The sequence below is a fragment of the Schistocerca cancellata genome, chromosome 6, assembly GCF_023864275.1.
Source record: "Schistocerca cancellata isolate TAMUIC-IGC-003103 chromosome 6, iqSchCanc2.1, whole genome shotgun sequence".
Classification (NCBI taxonomy): Eukaryota; Metazoa; Arthropoda; class Insecta; order Orthoptera; family Acrididae; genus Schistocerca; species Schistocerca cancellata.
The window spans coordinates 518269780-518291122 of NC_064631.1; the positions used below are offsets into that span (position 1 = coordinate 518269780).

General features: G+C 40.1%; 1 protein-coding gene across 4 annotated transcripts in view; it reads right to left on the bottom strand.

Annotated features, from left to right (window-relative positions):
* LOC126190807 (TBC1 domain family member 31) overlaps positions 1-21343 on the bottom strand; it is a 277761-nt gene that overhangs the window by 46011 nt on the left and 210407 nt on the right. For all 4 annotated transcript variants that reach the window (XM_049931366.1, XM_049931369.1, XM_049931367.1 and 1 more), the window contains one exon: positions 10066-10268. In XM_049931366.1, the coding sequence (XP_049787323.1) occupies positions 10066-10268 (203 nt within the window). The remainder of the gene's footprint in view (positions 1-10065; positions 10269-21343) is intronic.

A 21343-nucleotide genomic window follows, 5' to 3' on the forward strand; every position in this document is an offset into this window, starting at 1 on the left:
GGGTAGAGCACTAAATCATGTAGAAGTGATCGTTGTGGTAGATTGTGCAGGTTTTCTGTGGGAGAGATTGTCACAGTAACGTGGGAGAATGTCCCTTGTCCATTCATGGCATGGCCTATAGTGCAGACAGACTGTGGCTGTGTGGGTGGCTGTGTCAACATTGGATCAGAAAATAAGTTGTGTGGCATGGAAGAGTCTTCATTCATGACGGTGATTGCAGGTACAGTTGGTCGAGAGACTGGTTCAGTGCATGTCATTAACGGAACAGAGATGGCGGCACAGTCACACTATGAGTCCACCATAGGGCACCACTTTTTGGCATTATCATTTACTGTCAATGCACTACACTGGCGAGTGTCACACTCACTGTGAATAAAAGGACTGACTCTTAAGCACAGTATGATTCAGTGTTGTATGCATGGGAAAACAATGGAAACTGCGACACGCAATGGCTGCACGTTGGATGCATTGCTGCTGCACAATATCTGTTTAAGGATGTATCTGCCATAATTTGCAGTTATTGTGGGTCACCAATGCAATGAGAGTACAGCGTGGGTATGATATAATTGAGGTAAAAGACAGTACTAAATGATAATACAGTATAACCTTGTTAGTGCAAACTCACTCATAATGAACTCACACTTAACATGAAAAAAATATTGGCCCCACCAGGAGTACATCAGTCCTTATTGGAAGTTTTATTAGTTAATACAAATTTTGGTTAAGGTGAAAAACAAACTCTTAATCAGTACCTAGCATAATTAAATTTCATTGTAACACAAACTTTGATGTTACAGTATTTTTAAGTGTTAATTTTTTTATGAAACAATTGCAAGAAATGTAACTACAAAGCTAACAACCCATTGTTGACTCATTTCTAATGTATTGTGGGTTGCAAGCCGTAATTATTACCTTAACAATCAGGGTGTCTGGTACATTCAAATAAACTCAATAACGTGTGCACTAACAATGAGAAACGTATTTGATGCCAGGCGTTCTTTTTGTGGCAGCCAAATCGAATCTGAAAGCTGAATAAAAACCTACAAATAGTAGCACATGAAACATGGCAATGGGGAAAAATATAGCTCTGAATGTACAGGTAAAGCTTAAGATTCCAGACGAAGTGGACTGTGTATAAAGAAAATAGCAATTGCAGAGCACTTTGGAATTCCCAAATCTATGGGAAAAAATCATTAATTCTGCTGCAACAGTTTCTGGAAACAAATGTAAATGACTTCATAGTGCTAAGTATGAAGACATTGAGACATAACTGCTTGAGTGGGTCAATTATATGCATGCATCTAACATACCTTTAAGTGGCCTTTTGAGTCAGTCAAAGGTCTTCTGACTGGTTTGATGTGACCTGCTACGAATTCCTCTCCTGTGCCAACCTCTTCATCTCGGTGTAGCGCTTGCAACCTACATCCTCAATTATTTGCTGGATTTATTCCAATCTCTGTCTTTCTCTACTGCTTTTGCCCTCTACAGCTCCCTCTAGTACCATGGAAGTCATTCCCTGATGTCTTGTCAGATGTCCTATAATCCTGCCCCTTCTCCGTGCAGTGTTTTCCACATATTCTGCACAGAACCTCCTCATTCCTTACCTTATCAGTCCACCTAACTTTCAACATTCATCTGTAGCACCACAACCCAAATGCTTAGATTCTCTTCTGTTCTGGTTTTCCCTCACTCTATGTTTCACTAACATAAAATGCCGTGCTCCAAATGTACATTCTCACAAATTTCTTCCTCAAATTAAGGCCTACGTTTGATACTAGTAGACTTCTCTTGGCCTGGAATGCTTTTTTTGCCAGTGTTAGTCTGCTTTTGATGTCCTCTTTGTTCCATCCATCATTGGTTATTTTGCTGACTAGGCAGTAGAACTCCTTAGCTTACTTCATGGCCATTAATCCTGATATTAAGTTTCTCACTGTTCTCATTCCTGCTACTTCAATTACTTTCATCTTTCTCTGATTTGTTCTCAATCCATACTATGTACTCATTAGACTGTTCATTCCATTCAGCAGATCACATAATTCTTCTTCACTTTCACTCAGTAAAGCAATGTCATCAGAAAATCGTATCATTGATATCCTGTCACCTTGAATTTTAATTCCACTTCTGAACCATTCTTTCTTTTCCATCATTGCTTCTTTGCTGTAAAGATTGAACAGTAGGAGCAAAAGACTGTATCCCTGTCATACACCCTTTTAATTCAACCACTTTGTTCTTAGTTGTCCTCTCTTATTATTCCGTCTTGACTCTTGTACATATTGTAGATTACCCATCTCTCCGTATAGCTTATCCCCATTTTTCTCAGAATTTCGAACATCTTGCATCATTTTACACTGTTTAACCCTTTTTTCCAGGTCAACAAATCCTATGAATCTGTCTTGATTTTTCTTTAGTCTTGCTTCAAATTATCAACCACAACCTCAAAATTGCCTCTCTGGTGCCTTTAACTTTCCTAAAGCCAAACTGATCTTCATCTAACACAACCTCAATATCTTTTCCATTCTTCTGTATATTATTCTTATCAGCAACTTGGATGCATGAGCTGTTAAGCTGATTGTATGACAATTCTTGCACTTGTCAGCTCTTGCAGTCTTCAGAATTGTGTGGATGATATTTTTCCGAAAGTCTGATAGTATGTCGCCAGACTCATACAATCTACACACCAATGTGGATAGTCATATTGTTGCCACTTCTCCAATGATTTTAGAAATTCTGTTATCAATCTCTTCTGCCTTATTTGATGTTAAGTCAATCCAAACTCTTTTAAATTCTGATTCTAAAACTGGATCCCCTATCTCTTCTAAATAAATTTTTGTTTCTTCTTCTATCACATCAGTCAAATCTTCCCCCTCATAGAGGCCTACAGTGTACTCTTCCCATCTATCTGCTCTCTCCTCTGCATTTAACTGTGGAATTCCCATTGCACTCTTAATGTTACCACTCCTGCTTTTAATTTCACCAAAGGTTGTTTTGATTTTCCTATATGCAGAATCGGTCCTTCTGACAATCTTTTCTGTTTTGATTTCTTCACATTTTTCATGCAGCCATTTCATCTTAGCTTCCCTGCACTTCCTATTTATTTAATTCCTCAGTGACCTGTATTTCTGTATTCCTGAATTTCCCTGAACATTTTGGTATCTCCTTCTTTCATCGATTAAATGAAATACTTCTTTTGTTACCCATGGTTTCTTTGCAGTTACCTTCTTTGTACCTACATTTTTTCTTTCCAACTTCTGTGATTGCGCTTTTTAGAGATTTTCATTCCTCTTCAACTGTACTGCCTACTGAGCTAATCTTTATTGCTGTATCTATAGCCTTAGAGAACTTCAAGAATATCTTGCCATTCCTTAATAGTTTTGTATCCAATTTCTTTGCGTATTGATTCTTCATGGCTAATCTCTTAAACTTCAGCTTACTCTTTATCAATACTACATTGTGATCTGAGTCTATATCTGCTTCTGGGCACTCCTTACAATCCAGTATCTGATTTCAAAATCTCTGTCTGACCGTGGTGCAATTTAACTGAAATTTTCCTGTATCGTCCAGCCTTTTCCACTCCTCCACTTGTGATTCTTGAACAGAGTATTCGCCGTTACTAGCTGAAATTTATTACAGAACTTTATTGTCTTTCTCCTCTCTTATTCCTTGACCCAAATCTATATTCTCCTGTAACTGCTTCTTCTACTCCTTCCCTACAACTGCATTCCAGTCCCCTAATGCTCTAAGATTCAGCTGAAAGCAAATGACATTGCCAAAAATATAGGCATTTAAAGACACCAGTTGCTGTTCTGGTTGACTGTATCATTTCCAAAATAGACATTCAGTTTCATCTGTATAAAATTGCTGTGAAGCAAATTTTCCAAATCACATCCTGGCGATAAAACGTGATAAGTGTCATGGTAGAGCATGCAGCTAACAACACGTAACAGTTGCCCTAGTGTGTAATGCAAACAGCAGTGAGAAGTTTTGTCCCTGGGTTATCAGCAAGTAAGAGAAACTGCATTGTTTTAAACACATAAATACTGACACTTGATCTTGCATCTACTCTCACCATAAGAAATCTTGGATTGATGGTATATCATTTTGCAAGTGGCTTCTTCATTGCCACAGTCAAATGGTTGCTCAAAACAGACATGTCCTCCTTACACTGCACAGATGTACAGCCCATAATGTACAGGATCTGAACATGATCAAGATTAAATTTCAGTTTTTTCCACCAAACACGGCAAGCTGCCTTCAGTCTTTGGACCAAGGTATCATTTCACTCATGAAGAGAGCTTATCACAAGCGACTTGTAAGAGCTGAACTTCGTGCAGCTTAAAAAAATATTGCAACCACAAACTGAAATCTACTTGATGCAATAACAGAATTCGCTGCAGCCTGGAGCCAGGTGACACAGCAACACCAAAGATGTCCATGAGTTAGACGATGCCACTTCACCTGACAAACGGACAGTTGTGCAAGACATTGTGTACCTGGGATTAGTTTTGAGGAATTCATTAGTGCTGACAACAGTGTTGCTGTACGTGCTTCTGTGGAATCTGATGCACCAAAAGCTGTGTCTGAGGTGCAAGGTGGGTCATCAGAAGAAAGTGAGGAAGTTACAGGTACCATTTGACCTACCTATCAAGGGATATTTACAGTCTTGGACAGTTTAGAGTGATCTGCTTCAACATTCGACATCACTACTAGGTTTATGGGTGATATAGTTACAGTTTGTTGTGATATTACAAGGTATTTTCATCCCTGTGAACGTCAGCGAATCATGCTCGAATTTTTTCTAAGAAAATGGTGTAATTTGTGAGTACTTGTATTTTTAGTCAGGTGATAGTGTTATAAGTCTACAATAATGTAACTGTATTACGCGTTACTGTACTACTCTACATATGTGCATACTAAAATGTGTGTTTTTCACTTAACACGAATTTTTTTAACACATACTCTAGATTTTTCAGTCCCTTCAGATTCATTTTAATAGGGTTATACTGTAAAGCTTTATTGGATGAATATTTACACAGTAAAAGATACACTTCCATTTTGATTGGAAGCCTAGAACATACTTAAGTCTGTGGTCAAGTCACAGATATTCAACTTATCATACGTCAGCGATGTATATCACAGTGGATGATCCCATATGCTTCTGTCACTGGCATTTCCTCCTATGGTGTCCATAGTGTGACAGATTGGTACAGACCTGGACAATGCTACCTGCTTCTGATTCTTCACATCATCAATGATGCAATGTCAGTGTGTCATGGAATTCTTGAGTACTGGTGTCCACAAATGAGCTGGAATTACAACTACTTCCATCCAATTGGGTCATAATTTCTTTTATACAATGTTTCATCTATTAACCTGATTACCTTTGATAGCTTCTTCCTTCTCAAGTGTCACTATGGTCGTTGGTATTACAGGACGTTTCCTTTGTTCAGCTGCAATGTTTGGTTAATGCAGCAATGACTGGAATGTCACCAGAATTGTAAAATTCTTCAAATGGATTCCACAAAGGGTAGTCACCATCCTTATGTTTGCATTCATTTTAGTTCACAACTGCGACAATGTATTTCTAAAGCTTCTGTGAACTTGCTGATTGTCCTGGTGTATTCTTCAGGCTTATCAACGGTATGATGAATGGTGGGCGAAGGTACTCCTTCTCTGTCACAGATTAATTCTTCTGGGCCTCGGAAGTATTCTGGACATGTAAGCAATCATTCTTACAGCACCATCCTGATTTCATACTAGAACTGTGCATATCCTACAACCACTACCATCTGTGTCTGGTATTGTTTTGACCACTGATGACTACTAGAAAGAGAGGGACACTCAGTACAGAGCTCTGCAGGGCCCCATTCTCTTGGATAAGGGGGGGGGGGGGGGGGGAGGGGGGTGTACTGCGAGAAGCACCAACTTGAACGTGGATTGTACAGTGCAGCAGGAATTTCTGGATAAATATCATGAGCAGACCCCGGAGATCCCACTCGTGTAAGGTAGCAAGGATGTGGTGTTGCCACGTGGTGTCAAAAGCCTTTTGCAAGTCAAAGAAGACAGGTATAAGGTGTTGATATTGGGCAAAAGCTGTTTGGATGGCAGACTACTGGTAAACCAGATTATCAGTAGTGTAATGGCCTTAGCGAAAACCACACTGGGATGGAGGCAGAAAACCCTGAGACTCTAGGAGGTGACATAGCTACTATGTTTTCAAGCATGTTAAAGACAACAATGGTGAGACTTATTGGGTGGTAACTGTCCATCTCTGGAGGATTCTTACCCAGTTTCAGCACTGGGACAATGAGGCTTTCTCACCAGTAAGATGGGAACTCGCTCTCACTCCAGATGTGGCAAGGATATGATGCTGACAATCCACTGATAGGTGCTCAGTCCTTTGGTTTGGATGTGGTCCTGTGGTCCAGCTTGGAGCTGTATCAGGGCAGTGGGCTCCGACACTAGCAAATTCACCCACACTGAATGGAGCATTATATTCTTCCAGATGACATGCAGTAGAAGATAATTGCTTTTACTCCATGTACTATTTTAGAACATGAAAGGCAGGTTGATAATTCTCAGACATTGAGGTTCGAGCATAATACAGAGCAAAATGTGCAGCAACAGCGTCTGAGTCAGTGTAGGCAGTGCCATTCAAGGTAGTACCAGGTACACCTGCAGGAGTCTGGTAACTGTACACACATCCAATTTTAGCCATACCTGCCAAGGAGAGGTACACGGCCCAATGATTAAAACGTGCTGTTCCCAGCATTCTTGGTTCCATCGTTTTATTAGGTGATGGACCATAGGGGGGCCACTTAATGGCAATGAGTTGCTTTATCAATTGGAGTTGCGTATGATGTTAGAGACCCATCTACGGTCTCTAATGGCCTCTGCGATTTCTGATGACCACCAAGGTACTGTCTTCCATGGGGGAGGGCCCGAGAAACAAGAGGATCACTAAATCAGCTGGCAAAATAACGGCCTTTACTTGTATTCTGGACTACCTCATCAATATCTCCATATGGCAGGGAGCCAAGTGCAACAGCAATGGTGAAAGCACTCGTCAGCACTGTTGAGAGCCCATCTGGGCAGGTGTCCATGGGAGTGATGCTGAGGGAGGAACAGGAAGATCGGGAAGTAGCCATTACCATACAGGTCATTGTGAGCTCTCCAGTGGATGGATGGGAGAAAGTAAGGGCCACCAATGGCAAGGTCAATGACAGAGAAAGTTCTGCATGCCTCTCCTAAGAGGATTTGATGACAGGGAGGGCTTCTCTGAATCGTTTCAGGTAAAGATGATGGTCTCAGAGTCCAGCGACGAGTAGCCTGTGGCTCCTTCAGCCACTGTCTGGTGTCCGGTTGTAGACTAGCAGAAACCTTGGAAGGAAATGTCCCAAGGGGCCCTTCCCTGGCAATAAATGCCAAAGGAAGGTGATTTGTCTCCAGCTGGGCAGTGGGGAACAATGTCCCTGGTGGATGGGGAGCCATCAATCCCAAAGTAGGTCTGATGGAAGCAACAAGAGGGGAGCATTGAACCATCAGGGGGCAGGCACAGTTGAGTAGCCCTGAGGGTCCACTGTAGCAGTTGTAGCAGGCATGAGTACTGACGCCAAAGGAGGTGACATCATAGCTGTAGACATGACGCTGTTTGCAATGCTGGATGCAACTCCTCATAGTACTTCTTGGCCTCTTGGTAACCTAGTTTGTCCAGAGTCTTGTATTCTTGTACCTTCTTCTCTCTCTGGAAAACAGGTGGTTGGGGACAATGGGGTTCCCAACAGTTGACATAGATAGGGGTGGGGGGGCACAAGGAGCATTCACATGCAGCGTTCATCCACAATCTCTACAGATGGGGCTAGGGCTGCTATGCAAAGACATGTTCTCGAATTTCAAGCACTGTATGGGGGATGGGGAGTGTGGGGGTGAGGGAGGCAGTGGCGGATGATATAAGGTTTCACATCATATTAGTATACCATCACCTTCACCTTTCCAGGCGATGAATTGCCCTCACAGGCCAAGATGAAGGCATAGGTAATGACCCTATTGTCCTTTGGCCCCCCTATGTACATGATGGACAATGTGTACACCCCACCACTCTAAGTTGGCGCATAACTCATCACTACACTGAAAGAGCTGGTCTCAGTGGAAAATGATGCCCTGATTGAAATATGTAATGCATCACTAACTAAGGGTACTTTTCCAGAGACACTAAAATATGCCGTTGTTAAACCCCTCTTTAAGAAAGGCGATAGGAGAGATGTCAGTAACTACCAACCTATTTCACTGCTGACATCATCTTCCAAAATTTTTGAGAAGGTGGTGTATTCTAGAATAGTATCTCACCTGGGCAACTACAATATCCTCAACAAATCACAGTATGGGTTTCAGAAGGGTTGCTCTACTGAGAATGCCACTTACATGTTCACACACCAGATATTACAAGCATTAAATAACAAAATAGCACTGGTAGGTATTTTCTATGACCTATCCAAGGCATTTGATTGTGTAAATCATCGTATACTCCTACATATATTGAAGATTTATGGGATTGATGGTATAGTCATGGATCATGTCATATCTATCCCAAAGAATGCAAAAAGTTGTCCTTAGTAGTAATTCAATGAACAGAATCCAGGGAAATACTTCTGACTGGGGAGAAATCACATCTGGGGTTCCCCAAGGCTCAATCTTAGGTCACCTACTGTTTTTCATATATGTAAATGATCTACCATCTGATGTACAACAAGCAGAATTAGTTATTTCTGCAGATAACATCAGTATTGTAATCACTCCCAGTATACATACAGAAATGGAAGAAATGGTGAACAAATTTCTCAATAAATAATTGACTGGTTTTCTGCAAATGGTCTCACTATGAATTTCACAAAGACACATCATATTCAGTTCTGAACTTGTAGGGGTACTGCAGCAGTGATAAGTCTAACACATGGTGATGAAATAATAATTCGTAGGGTGGAAACTTAAAAATTCTTGAGTGTCCATATTGATGAGAATTCAAATTGCAAAAGAAAAACACATTTTGGAACTCCTAAAACAACTTAGTTCAGCCATATTTGCACTTAGAACCATAGCAAATCTTGAGGAGAAAGAAATCAGTAAGTTGACATATTTTGCTTATTTTCATTCAGTAAAGTCATATGGAATAATCTCTGGGGTAACTCATCTTTAAGAAAGGTCTTCATTGCTCAAAAACGTGTTGTCAGAATAATATGTGGTGCTCACCTGCGATCATCTTGTAGACATCTGTTTAAGGAGTTGGGCATTCTGACTACTGCTTCACAGCATATCTATTCCCTCATTAAGTTTGTTGTAAATAATCCACTATAGTTTAAAAGGAACAATGAGATACATAATTACAATACCAGAAGAAAAAATGACATTCATTACTCAACATTAAGGTTTCTTTAGCACAGAAAGGGGTGCACAATACTGCAACAAAAATTTTTGACCACTTACCCAGTGATACAAAATGTCTAACAGACAGAAGAATTTCTACTTTTGTAATGTGTAAAAGGTGGCGGGCAGCAATTGTTTTTTTGGGGGGAGGGGGGAATAATAATAATAATAATAATGATAATAATAATAATGATGATAATAATAATAATATGGTGATGTTTAGAGTACAAATTAATTTCCACATCATGACTATTTATTGTGAAAATGATCCGTGGGACATGAAAATAACTAACTAATTAACTAATTAACTAGTGGAACTATAACCTTGCAGCACAGGCTAGGGGCCTGTGATAGCCAAGCATGTACTCACAAAAGAGTTGCAAGTCCCCCCCCCCCCCCCCGGGGGGGCTTTATGCATAGCGGAACAATTATTATTTCAAGAATAGTTATTGTTGCTAATCTATTGGGATTTATCCCACACGGTAGGCATAGCAACACAAAGTCCTGTACAAAACATCTTAAATTTTGGCTAAAGTAAAACATCAATAATGTATTTTCAATAATTTACAGTGAAGTGAAAGACTTCACAGCAGACAGTATTTGTCACTGGAGAGAGCTACACTCTACTGTTTTCTATTAACTACTTACTTTTCGGGCTATATCCTTAACAAGACGATCCAATGCAGCTTGACGTTGCTGAGTTTGATGATGAAGTAGTTTCTCTCTAGCAGCTTCCAAGTGTTCTAGTTTCTGCATTCGTAGCTCATGACGAAGTGCAGCTAATTTCTGACGTTTTTCTGAAACTCTGTCTTCTTCCTCTTGTAGTATATCATGATAAACCTCTTCTAGGCCTGCAATTAAAACTGTAACTGACTTTTTTGTCCTGACACAGAATGAGTATCTTCATCCAATATGTGTAATTCTGAACTGTCCACCAGACACACACACACACACACACACACACACACACACACACACACACTGGACAAGATGTTATTGTTGTTGTTATTTTCAGTCCTAAAGATTGCTTTGAGTCAGGTCTACACACTAGCATAATATGTGCAAGCCTCTGCATAACTACTGCAATCTACATCAATCTCAAAACTTGCCTTGGTCCACCTCTGCAATTCTTATCCCTCACACTTCTTTCTATCACCAAACTGATAATTCCTAGATACCTCAGATTGTGTCCTGTCAACTGATCTCTTCTTTTAGTCAACACAAATTTCTTTTTCCTCCAGTTCAATTCAATACGTCTCTCAGGGCCACCACCTTATCGTAGCATGGAAGTGTGACACTTGTTAATGTACATGCACCAACAAGTATAAGTGTTGAGGAGGACGAAAGTGACTTTTATGAGGAACTACAAAGAGTTTTTGCACTTCAATGAAGCTGAGAGCTGTACTAGTAGTATATTAGCTACTGCAGGTCCAACCTAGCTGGAAAGGTCTCAGCATAGGAGCCACACAAAGTATGCCTCATGATGACCTGTCTTCCCTATTTTTCCATTCCTTACCTACCCATATTTTTCTATTCCACAGGACAGAGGAAGCTCTTGAGGTGTAGTGAAACCTATGCTGCTTGGTGATGAAACCTTTATGACAAACCCTGACAGCACAGGAACAAAAACGTGACAGCCCTGCTTCTGGGCTAACCCAACAAATCACCTTTAATGTGGGCAGGGGACACTTATCACTACAAGAGCCCTTAGAAATATGCCTCGGAATAGAATGGAACCCTATAAGTTAAAACGGCTAGACGATTTGGTTCACAATTTGGCACATGGAATATCAGAAGTCCACATAGACCAGGAGCTGCCAAAATTGTGGTGTCCAAGCTAGAGGAATATAATGTTGGCGTCACTGCATTACACGAAACTAAGATGATGTAGGGAAGGAATTTTATATGAGGATAAATCAATAATCTTTTATGGATGCTGCAAAGAGAATGGAAGGCATGAACATGGGACAGGATTTGTGGTGAGCGACAGTTCAGAGAGGCAAGTGAAGAACTCCAGCGCAATACAATAAGCAAGAGGATACTGTGTCTCACTATAATGCATGGAAGTTTAACACTTGTTAATGCACATGCACCAACAAGTATGTTGGGGAGAACAAAAGTAACTTTTATGAGGAGCTAGAAAGAGCAGTTGGAAGCAGTGGTACTGGAAATATGAGGATCAAGTTGGGATACTTCAACACCAAAGTAGGACAAGAAGACATGTATACACCAACTATCAGAAAAGAGATTATGTGCCCAAAAACAAATTACAATGGAGTCTGTCTAATCCGTTTTGCACAAGACCACAACCTTGTAATAAGCTTGATCAAATGCTTACAGATGAGAGATAATGAAGTATATGAGAGGTGTTAGATCTTACAGAAGGGCTGATGCGAGTGCAAAACATTACTCAATAATCACAAAACTACAACTGTAGCTGTGCTATAAAATAAAAAGGATCAACACAGGCAAGAGACAGTTTGTTGTTGAGAAGCTTAAGGACCCAGTATAACATCAGGAAGCATAACAAATCTGAAGTCCTGGCATCAAACAATAGTGATATTGATCAAAGGGAAGCTATCAGATAGAAATTGTGCAGAAAAGTAGGAAGCAGTGAAGAACATAAAAAGAGAAAGAAACAGGATTCTGAGGGCAGAGAAACGTGACCAACATGACTAATGAAATGGAGAGGACAAATACAATTTTTGGCAGCATAAAAATGTTTCACATGGTAAAAGACATAATGAATGATCAAAGAAATGAGGCATTAGTTATTGATGATAAGGATGGAAATACGCTTACTGAGAGAGAGAGAGAGAGAGAGAGAGAGAGAGAGAGAGAGAGAAGAAAAGATTACAGGCAGGTGGAGGTAATATTCAGAGGAGTTGCTGAATGCTGAAGGTCCTGAAATTGTCTACTTGAAAGGAAGAATTACAGAAGGTGTAGAGGAAGAAAATTTTAATTGAGTCAACAAGATGTACACTATGTGATCATCCGGACACCCCCAAAAATATACATTTTTCATATTAGGTTCATTGTACTGCCACCTAATGCCAAGTACTCCATATCAGTGAGCTCAGTAGTCATTAGGCATTGTGAGAGAGTAGAATGGGGTGCTCCGTAGAATTCATGGACTTTGAATGTGGTCAGCTGACTGGGTGTCACTTGTGTCATACATCTGTACATGAGATTTCCATACCCCTAAACATCTCTAGGCCCACTGTTTCCGATGCGATAGTGAAGTGGAAACGTGAAGGGAAACGTACAGCACAACAGCGTACAGGGTGACCTCGTCTGTTGACTGACAGAGACCACCGACAGTTGAAGAGAGTCATAATGTGTAGTAGGGAGACATCTATCCAGACCATCTCACAGGAATTCCAAACTGTTTCAGGATCCATTGCAAGTACTATGACAGTTAGACGATGTGACGAAGCAAGCTGAGATATTTTTACTTCCCCTCTTGTTTTGCCATCTGCCTCCTTAAATTCATTTTTTCAATTTTAACTAATTACCATTAACATATGTGATTATAATCCACATTTTCATAAAAGAGTGTTAAGGAATATAACAGCAGATCTAATTTTGTGCATAGTTTTATGTATGTAACTGGTTTTCTAATTTATTTCGACTCTCCCTAGTTAGTATCTTTTGTTATAGGGTGAAATCAGTAATTGTTTCATAAAAACAATTATTGATTTCACCCTATAACAAAAGATAGAGCTTCTGTAAAGTTTGGAAGGTAGGAGACGAGATACTGGCAGAAGTAAAGCTGTGAGGACCGGGTGTGAGTCGTGCTTCGGTAGCTCAGATGTTAGAGCACTTACCCGCGAAAGGCACAGGTCCCGAGTTCGAGTCTCGGTCGGGCACACAGTTTTAATCTGCCAGGAAGTTTCATATCAGCGCACACTCCGCTGCAGAGTGAAAATCTCATTCTGGAATTGTTTCATAACTTAAATTCTATTGTCTACATATAAACAAATATAAATTATGTAGTAATTAAAAACATTTGGAGGAACAACTAATAGTATTCTTAAAGGATCTATTTGGCTCTATTCGAAAACATGTTAGCAAAGCCAGCTCTTAATTAATTCCAAAGAAATTATCGGTTTTGTCCAAAGTATTGTTTGCATACTTATATTTGTTAATTTCATGATTTAAACAAATGAGCCTAACTCTTGTAGTAGAAGAAACTGTTAAAAAGACAGAATTTTTCATTGTATTCAGTTAATTTAATATGTTAAGTTTTAATTGTAGTTTCTGTAAATTAAACTTCGAACAATGTGTAGTTTCAGCACCTATTATTGTGAGGAAATATAAGGGCCCGATTTTTGCTCCCGAGTCAGTCAGTCCACGGCCGAGTTTCAGACGAGGAACCTGTACTAGTTAGATTAGCAACAATGCATCCATGAAATAAGTGAAACACAAAGGCCATGTGTTAAAACAATGACAGTATCTGCTCCATATGTACCTGTCCATTCTTCAAGAAGTGTGAACCTTGTAGTTAGGTTTTTACTGCTCGTAGATGTTCAATAGTAAACTATTATAGCAGCTGGTGGAGGTTTGCCTGCAAACTATTAATGAGGCTTATGGAAAGATAAAACAACAATGCACTGGCCATGTATAACTGTCAGCTGGTGGAGGTTTGTCTGCAAACTATTAATGAGGCTTACGGAAAGATAAAACAACAGTGCACTGGGCATATATGACTGTGTATTGTTGGAGGGTTGTGAAGGGTACAAGTAAACTACTGTGAAACGCAACTGTGCACCTGTTGTCTACATTAATTTAACCCTAGCACCACTAAGCTCAGATCTGTCACCTGGATGTGTGTGTGTGTGTGTGTGTGTGGGGGGGGGGGGGGGGCAAAAATTGCCCTTACACTCTTTTCACTTTTTAACATTTTGTTTGTTTGTTCCTTTGTTTTGATTATTTAATGAACTAGAAATTTCTTTACTAGGTTGCAACATATTTTCCATAGTTATCAGGAACATTACAACATATACAAATACAATAAATAAAGTAATGAATATGAAAAATATTATTATATTTTTATCATGAAACTAACACTTTCATATACATCAGACTTATATTAAGAAATCATAAAAGAATGTACAACAGCAAACCACAAATAAGAAAACAAAAAATCAAAGTCAGAAATTACAATTTTTTCCTTCTTACTCACTTTCACTTTCAATTTCACATCCTTTAAAAATGATTGTTTTTGCAGAATGACTGGAACACACATACTTGGAAATCTGCAACAGACTATAAGACACTTTTGTCATCTTGTCATTATCCTTTTTAGAGTTTTTACTCTTCAAACAGAGGTGACATCCTCCTCTTGAATAAAATTCAACAGATTGAACAGTTGCAGTAATGCTGGGCAGTGTTTTCCCTAGAACACTTTCCATTGCAGAGATGACAGGCTTTTGTAACCCCATGATATTCTCTGCTCTCTCTTCCACACCTGGCCTAACGAGCTGTTGACCTAATTCTAGCAGATACAGCCTTCTTACATTACGCTTCTTCTTATTCCAGTTTGGGTTGTTTATCATGAAAATTGTTCCAGCTTAGAGACAGGCAATGTCTGTCAAGGTGAAAAAGAGAGAGAATGGCCACCTTCTCGTCCTGCATTTTACTGAATGATGTCGTGTCATTTGATCAATGCTGCCTATGCCCCCTTTGGTTTCATTGTAGTAGAGATGGATGTCCGTCTTTTTTTCCTCTGTCAACTCATCCACCTTGTGATCATTATGTTGTGTGGAAGGAAGTAGGAGATTCTTAGTAGGCTTCAGTTTAGAGATGTATGAAACCAAGGTAACTGGTGCATTGCCTGTTTTCAGATCTGTGAATAAGAACTTAGAGGAATAAAGCTCTCGAACCTGCGTCTTATTTAGCTGTTCTGGTATATGTTTTCTGTTACTCTTCAATGTTCCCACCAAAGTTAACTTTTCACTGTAAAGCTCCTCGGCTAGGTCTATGGATGTATAATACCAATCTATTGTTACATTTCTTCCACTTCCTGCCAGTGGATTCACTAGGCATCTAACAACTGCCTTTGCACTCCATTCCACGGTAGGTTGTTCATCCATCCCTGCACAGACCTCAATTTTTAGAACATACCAGGTGTGTGCGTCTGATAACATCCAATCAATAGGCCATACTTCCCAGGCTAGTCTTTTGTAAAGACCTTAAAGGGACATCTTCCTCGAAATAGGGAGAGCATTTCATCAACCATTAGATCTGCACTTGGTATATGGTATTTCACAAACATTTCATCAATTTTGTCGAAAACTTCACGAAGGGGCAAAACTTATCCTGCTTTTGTCTTTCAGTTCTTGTTTCTTTATCATCAAATCTAATCAGAGAAAGACGTTCTCCACATCGAATACAACTCATCGTAGCTACGTAGATATTCTTTCCTTGTACTTTCCTCCACAAGTCCACAAGTGGCAGTCTAGTGTTATTGTTTGTGCCCATGAGTACCAAAATACCAAAGGCGTACATTTCTTCTATGATGATAAGTGTTAAGTTATTATTATGAGTTTCTTGGTTTGTATAGTCCACGATAACTTCGTTATTTCGGGATTTATAAACGTTTTGAAAGATTCTGACACACTAGAGGTCAAGTCTTCATGAGTCAAACCTTCACGAAAATTTGCTATATTTTGTACTGACCTGTGTACTTGCCTTGGAGGCGCAGCAATATATTCCCTACTGCATTTTGCTGAAACAACGATGCTAGAAGCAGCTGCATGCTGTTCATCAGGGGATGAACTCCATGAACTTTACTCATTTTCAATTGTTATGTCACTGTCGTATGTCACAACTGTATCATCTTCTTCTGGATCACTTTCATCACCTTCACTTGCTTCATTCATTATAGCTGACACCTCTTCATCTGTGAGAAATCTCTGACACTGACGAGACATTTTATTAGAACTGCGAGTAATGTACAACTGCTCGAACAACAAAGGAGATTTATTTCAAAAACAACAATGGCAACACAATACAGCGGTACCAACAGTCAGAAGCTGCATTTCTTTCTGCCATATTGAGAAATATTGTAATGCGAAAAGTTGTCTCATTGATGTCTACGAGGGGGGTAAAAACTGCCCGCACTTTAATTAAATATAATAGTCAGATCTAAATAATTTACAAAAATTATAAAACCATGACAGTACATACTCTAGATATTTTTCTACAACTACCTAAAGTCTTGCTTCTTCACTCCAACAAACAGGTATATTACACAAATACTGCAGGCAATTTTTTGCCCCCCCCCCCCCCCCCCCCCACACACACACACAGAGTTGTGCTAGGGTTAAAGTAGCCAGTGTCGTACTTCCACACCCCATTTTCCAGCCAGTATCATAACGCAGTACTTCGACACCAAGGACAACAAATGAAGAAATAAAGAAGGCAAACTTTCACAGTAGAAGGTGAAAAAAACACGGATATCATGGTCAAGCGGCTGCTCGTAAGCCAGACATCATGCCAGTAAATGCCAAATGATACCTCGCTTGGTATAAGGAGCGTAAACATTGGACAACTGAACAGTGGAAAAACGTTGTTGGAGTGACGAATCACAGTATACAATGTGGCGATCTGATGGTAGGGTGTGGGCATGCTGAATGCCTGGTGAATGTCATCTGACAGTGTTGGTAGTGCCAACAGTAAAATTCGGAGGCAGTGGTGTTATCGTGTGGTCATGTTTTTCATGGAGGAGGCTTGCACCCCTTGTTGTTTCGCGTGGCACTATCACAGCGCAGGTCTACATTGATGTTTTAAGCACCTTCTTGCTTCCCATTGTTCAAGAGCAATTCGGGGATGGCGATTGCATCTTTCAACACAATCCAGCACCTGCTCATAATGCATGGCCTGTGGCAGAGTGGTTACATGATGATAACATATCTGAAATGGACTGGTGTGCACAGAGTCCTGACCTGAATCTTACAGAATACCTTTGGGATGTTTTGGAGCACCGACTTCGTGCCAGGCCCCACTGTCTAACGTCGATAGCTCTCCTCAGTGCAGCACTCCATGAAGAATGGGCTGCCATTCGCCAAGAAAACATCCAGCACCTAATTGAATGTATGCCTGCGAGAGTGGAAGCTGTCATCTAGGTTAAGTGTGGGCCAACGCCATATTGAATTCCAGCATTACCGATGGAGGGTGCCACGAACTTGTAAATCATTTTCAACCAAGTGTCTGGGTACTTTTGATCACATAGTGTAGATAGAGCAATTAAGAAACTGAAGAATAATAAGGTGCCAGTAGAAGATAAGATAGTGACAGAGATGTTGAAGGTAGGAAGTGAAACACACAAGAGAGAGATGTACAATATTGTAAGTGAAGTTTGGAAAAAGGAGGAGGGCCTGAAAGAGTGGAAGTAAACTAGCACTATCCCACTGCACAAAAAGAAGATGTGTAGCAATTATAAAAGTATATTTCTGCTAAGTATACCATTCAAATGCTATCATTAATAACTACTGAAAAGCTGAAGCATTTTGCTAAAGATATTGTTGGAGATTACCAGGCAGGTTTCCAGGTGGTAAGATCAACAGTCATTCAAATTTTCACATGAGACAAATCTGGGAAGAGTGCTGGGAATTCAACCATCAGTTTCTGGTAACATCTCTACATTTCTCTAAGGCTTATGACAGTAGACACAGATTAAGTATGTACAACATCCTGAGGAAGCTTGTCATGCCAACTGAGTTAATTAACTCGATAAAAGTGTGTACAGCAGAGACAAAAGAAAAGGTGAAATACCAGGAGGTGCTGTCCAAGGAATTCAGCATCAGAGCTAGTGCAAGACAAGGTGATGCCATTTCACTATTAGTTTTTAATTTGGTCTTGGAGAAAGTAATTTGGAAAATAAAAAAGAAGGTAAAGGAGTGAAGCTAAATGGAAGAACTACTGGGATATGGAGATGACATTGCAGCCGTAGTAGAGTCAGAGGAAGGGATGGCAGAAACTGCATGGTGCTTAGTGAAGAATGTCAGTACGATTGGAAAGAGGATTAATGTGGAGAAGGATGAAATAATAGAAGTAGCTGCAGAAGCCCCCAATAAAGCACCATTACAGGTAGGAATATGGAACACAGCCACAGTGGAAAATTTTAAATACCGGGCACCTGGTTCAATAGGCATAATATCCTAAAACAAGAAATTAATTGATATATTGCCCATGAGTCTAAAACTTATTACAGATGGAGCAGATAATATCATAAAAAAATATGTCAATTAAGACAAACTTAAAGCCTATAAGCAGCGATAGTACTGGTGTTGTTATATGGGACAAAAACCGTAAGCACTACAACAGAAGATGTGGAGAATGTATTGATCTATTGATCTTTGAATGGAAAATCATGAGAAGGATCTTTGGGTCAATCCACAAAGAGAACACCTCAAGAAATAAAAAGAATGAGGAGCTGTATGACCTGATGAAACAACTGATCATGGTGCAGAAAACAAAAGCATAGATAATAAGCCTGGCAGGGCACATTGCCAGGAGGCTAAACACATGCTGGGCTAAAGCTGTGCTTATAGGAAAACCTGACTCATGATCATGAGTACATACAGGGTGTTTCAAAAATGACCGGTATATTTGAAACGGCAATAAAAACTAAACGAGCAGCGATAGAAATACACCGTTTGTTGCAATATGCTTGGGACAACAGTACATTTTCAGGCGGACAAACTTTCGAAATTACAGTAGTTACAATTTTCAACAACAGATGGCGCTGCAAGTGATGTGAAAGATATAGAAGACAACGCAGTCTGTGGGTGCGCCATTCTGTACGTCGTCTTTCTGCTGTAAGCGTGTGCTGTTCACAACATGCAAGTGTGCTGTAGACAACATGGTTTATTCCTTAGAACAGAGGATTTTTCTGGTGTTGGAATTCCACCGCCTAGAACACAGTGTTATTGCAACACGACGAAGTTTTCAACAGAGGTTTAATGTAACCACAGGACCGAAAAGCGATACAATAAAGGATCTGTTTGAAAAATTTCAACGGACTGGGAACGTGATGGATGAACGTGCTGGAAAGGTAGGGCGACCGCGTACGGCAACCACAGAGGGCAACGCGCAGCTAGTGCAGCAGGTGATCCAACAGCGGCCTCGGGTTTCCGTTCGCCGTGTTGCAGCTGCGGTCCAAATGACGCCAACGTCCACGTATCGTCTCATGCGCCAGAGTTTACACCTCTATCCATACAAAATTCAAACGCGGCAACCCCTCAGCGCCGCTACCATTGTTGCACGAGAGACATTCGCTAACGATATAGTGCACAGGATTGATGACGGCGATATGCATGTGGGCAGCATTTGGTTTACTGACGAAGCTTATTTTTACCTGGACGGCTTCGTCAATAAACAGAACTGGCGCATATGGGGAACCGAAAAGCCCCATGTTGCAGTCCCATCGTCCCTGCATCCTCAAAAAGTACTGGTCTGGGCCGCCATTTCTTCCAAAGGAATCATTGGCCCATTTTTCAGATCCGAAACGATTACTGCATCATGCTATCTGGACATTCTTCGTGAATTTGTGGCGGTACAAACTGCCTTAGACGACACTGCGAACACCTCGTGGTTTATGCAAGATGGTGTCCGGCCACATCGCACGGCCGACGTCTTTAATTTCCTGAATGAATATTTCGATGATCGTGTGATTGCTTTGGGCTATCCGAAACATACAGGAGGCGGCGTGGATTGGCCTCCCTATTCGCCAGACATGAACCCCTGTGACTTCTTTCAGTGGGGACACTTGAAAGACCAGGTGTACCGCCAGAATCCAGAAACAATTGAACAGCTGAAGCCGTACATCTCATCTGCACGCGAAGCCATTCCGCCAGACACGTTGTCAAAGGTTTCGGGTAATTTCATTCAGAGACTACACCATATTATTGCTATGCATGGTGGATATGTGCAAAATATCGTACTATAGTGTTTCCCAGACCGCAGCGCCATCTGTTGTTGAAAATTGTAACTACTGTAATTTCGAAAGTTTGTCTGCCTGAAAATGTACTGTTGTCCCAAGCATATTGCAACAAACGGTGTATTTCTATCGCTGCTCGTTTAATTTTTATTGCCTTTTCAAATATACCGGTCATTTTTGAAACACCCCGTATGTACCTTTTCATTAATTATTCAATCTAACCTTCAGCATTCTTCTGTAGCACCAGATTTCAATAGCCTCTATTCTCTTCTTGTCTGAACTGCTTATTCTCACACTTCACTTCCCTAAAAGGCACCTTCAGATAACACTTAAATTTATATTCAATATTAAAAAATTTGTCTTTTTCAGAAATGTTTTTCTTATTTTGCCAGTCTGTTTTTTATACCCCCTTGACATTTAGTGTCTTGTTTCCTATTTTAATTTTAATGAGCATTGCTCGATTTCACTGACAACACTCTACAACCCTTGTTTTACTTCTGTTGGTGTTCATCTTATAACTTATTTTTACAACATTATCTATTCCGTTCATCTGAGCTTCCACATCCTTTGCCACCTCTGACACAATTACAATGTTATTGGCAAACCTCAAGGTTTTTATTCCTTCCCTTCAAAATTCTCCTTCATTTCCTTTACTACTTGCTCAACATAAAGATTAAATATCATCGGGGAGAAACTACAATCCTGTCTCACTTCCTTCTCAACTATTGCTTCCCTTTCCTGTCCATCATCAACTATCCGATCTCCAGTCTGATTACTGTACAAGCTGAAAATAAATTTAGGCCCCTGTATTTTATTTCTGCTACTTCAAAATTTCAGAGAGTTTATGACAGTTTGCATTGCCAAATCTTTCTCTTGTGAAGGTACAGAATTTGGCTGAATCAAATTATGAAATTTTTTCATAATCATTACAGGTGCAAAATTTTCCATACCCTCCTCGTCTATAAATGAGCAAGTGCATCT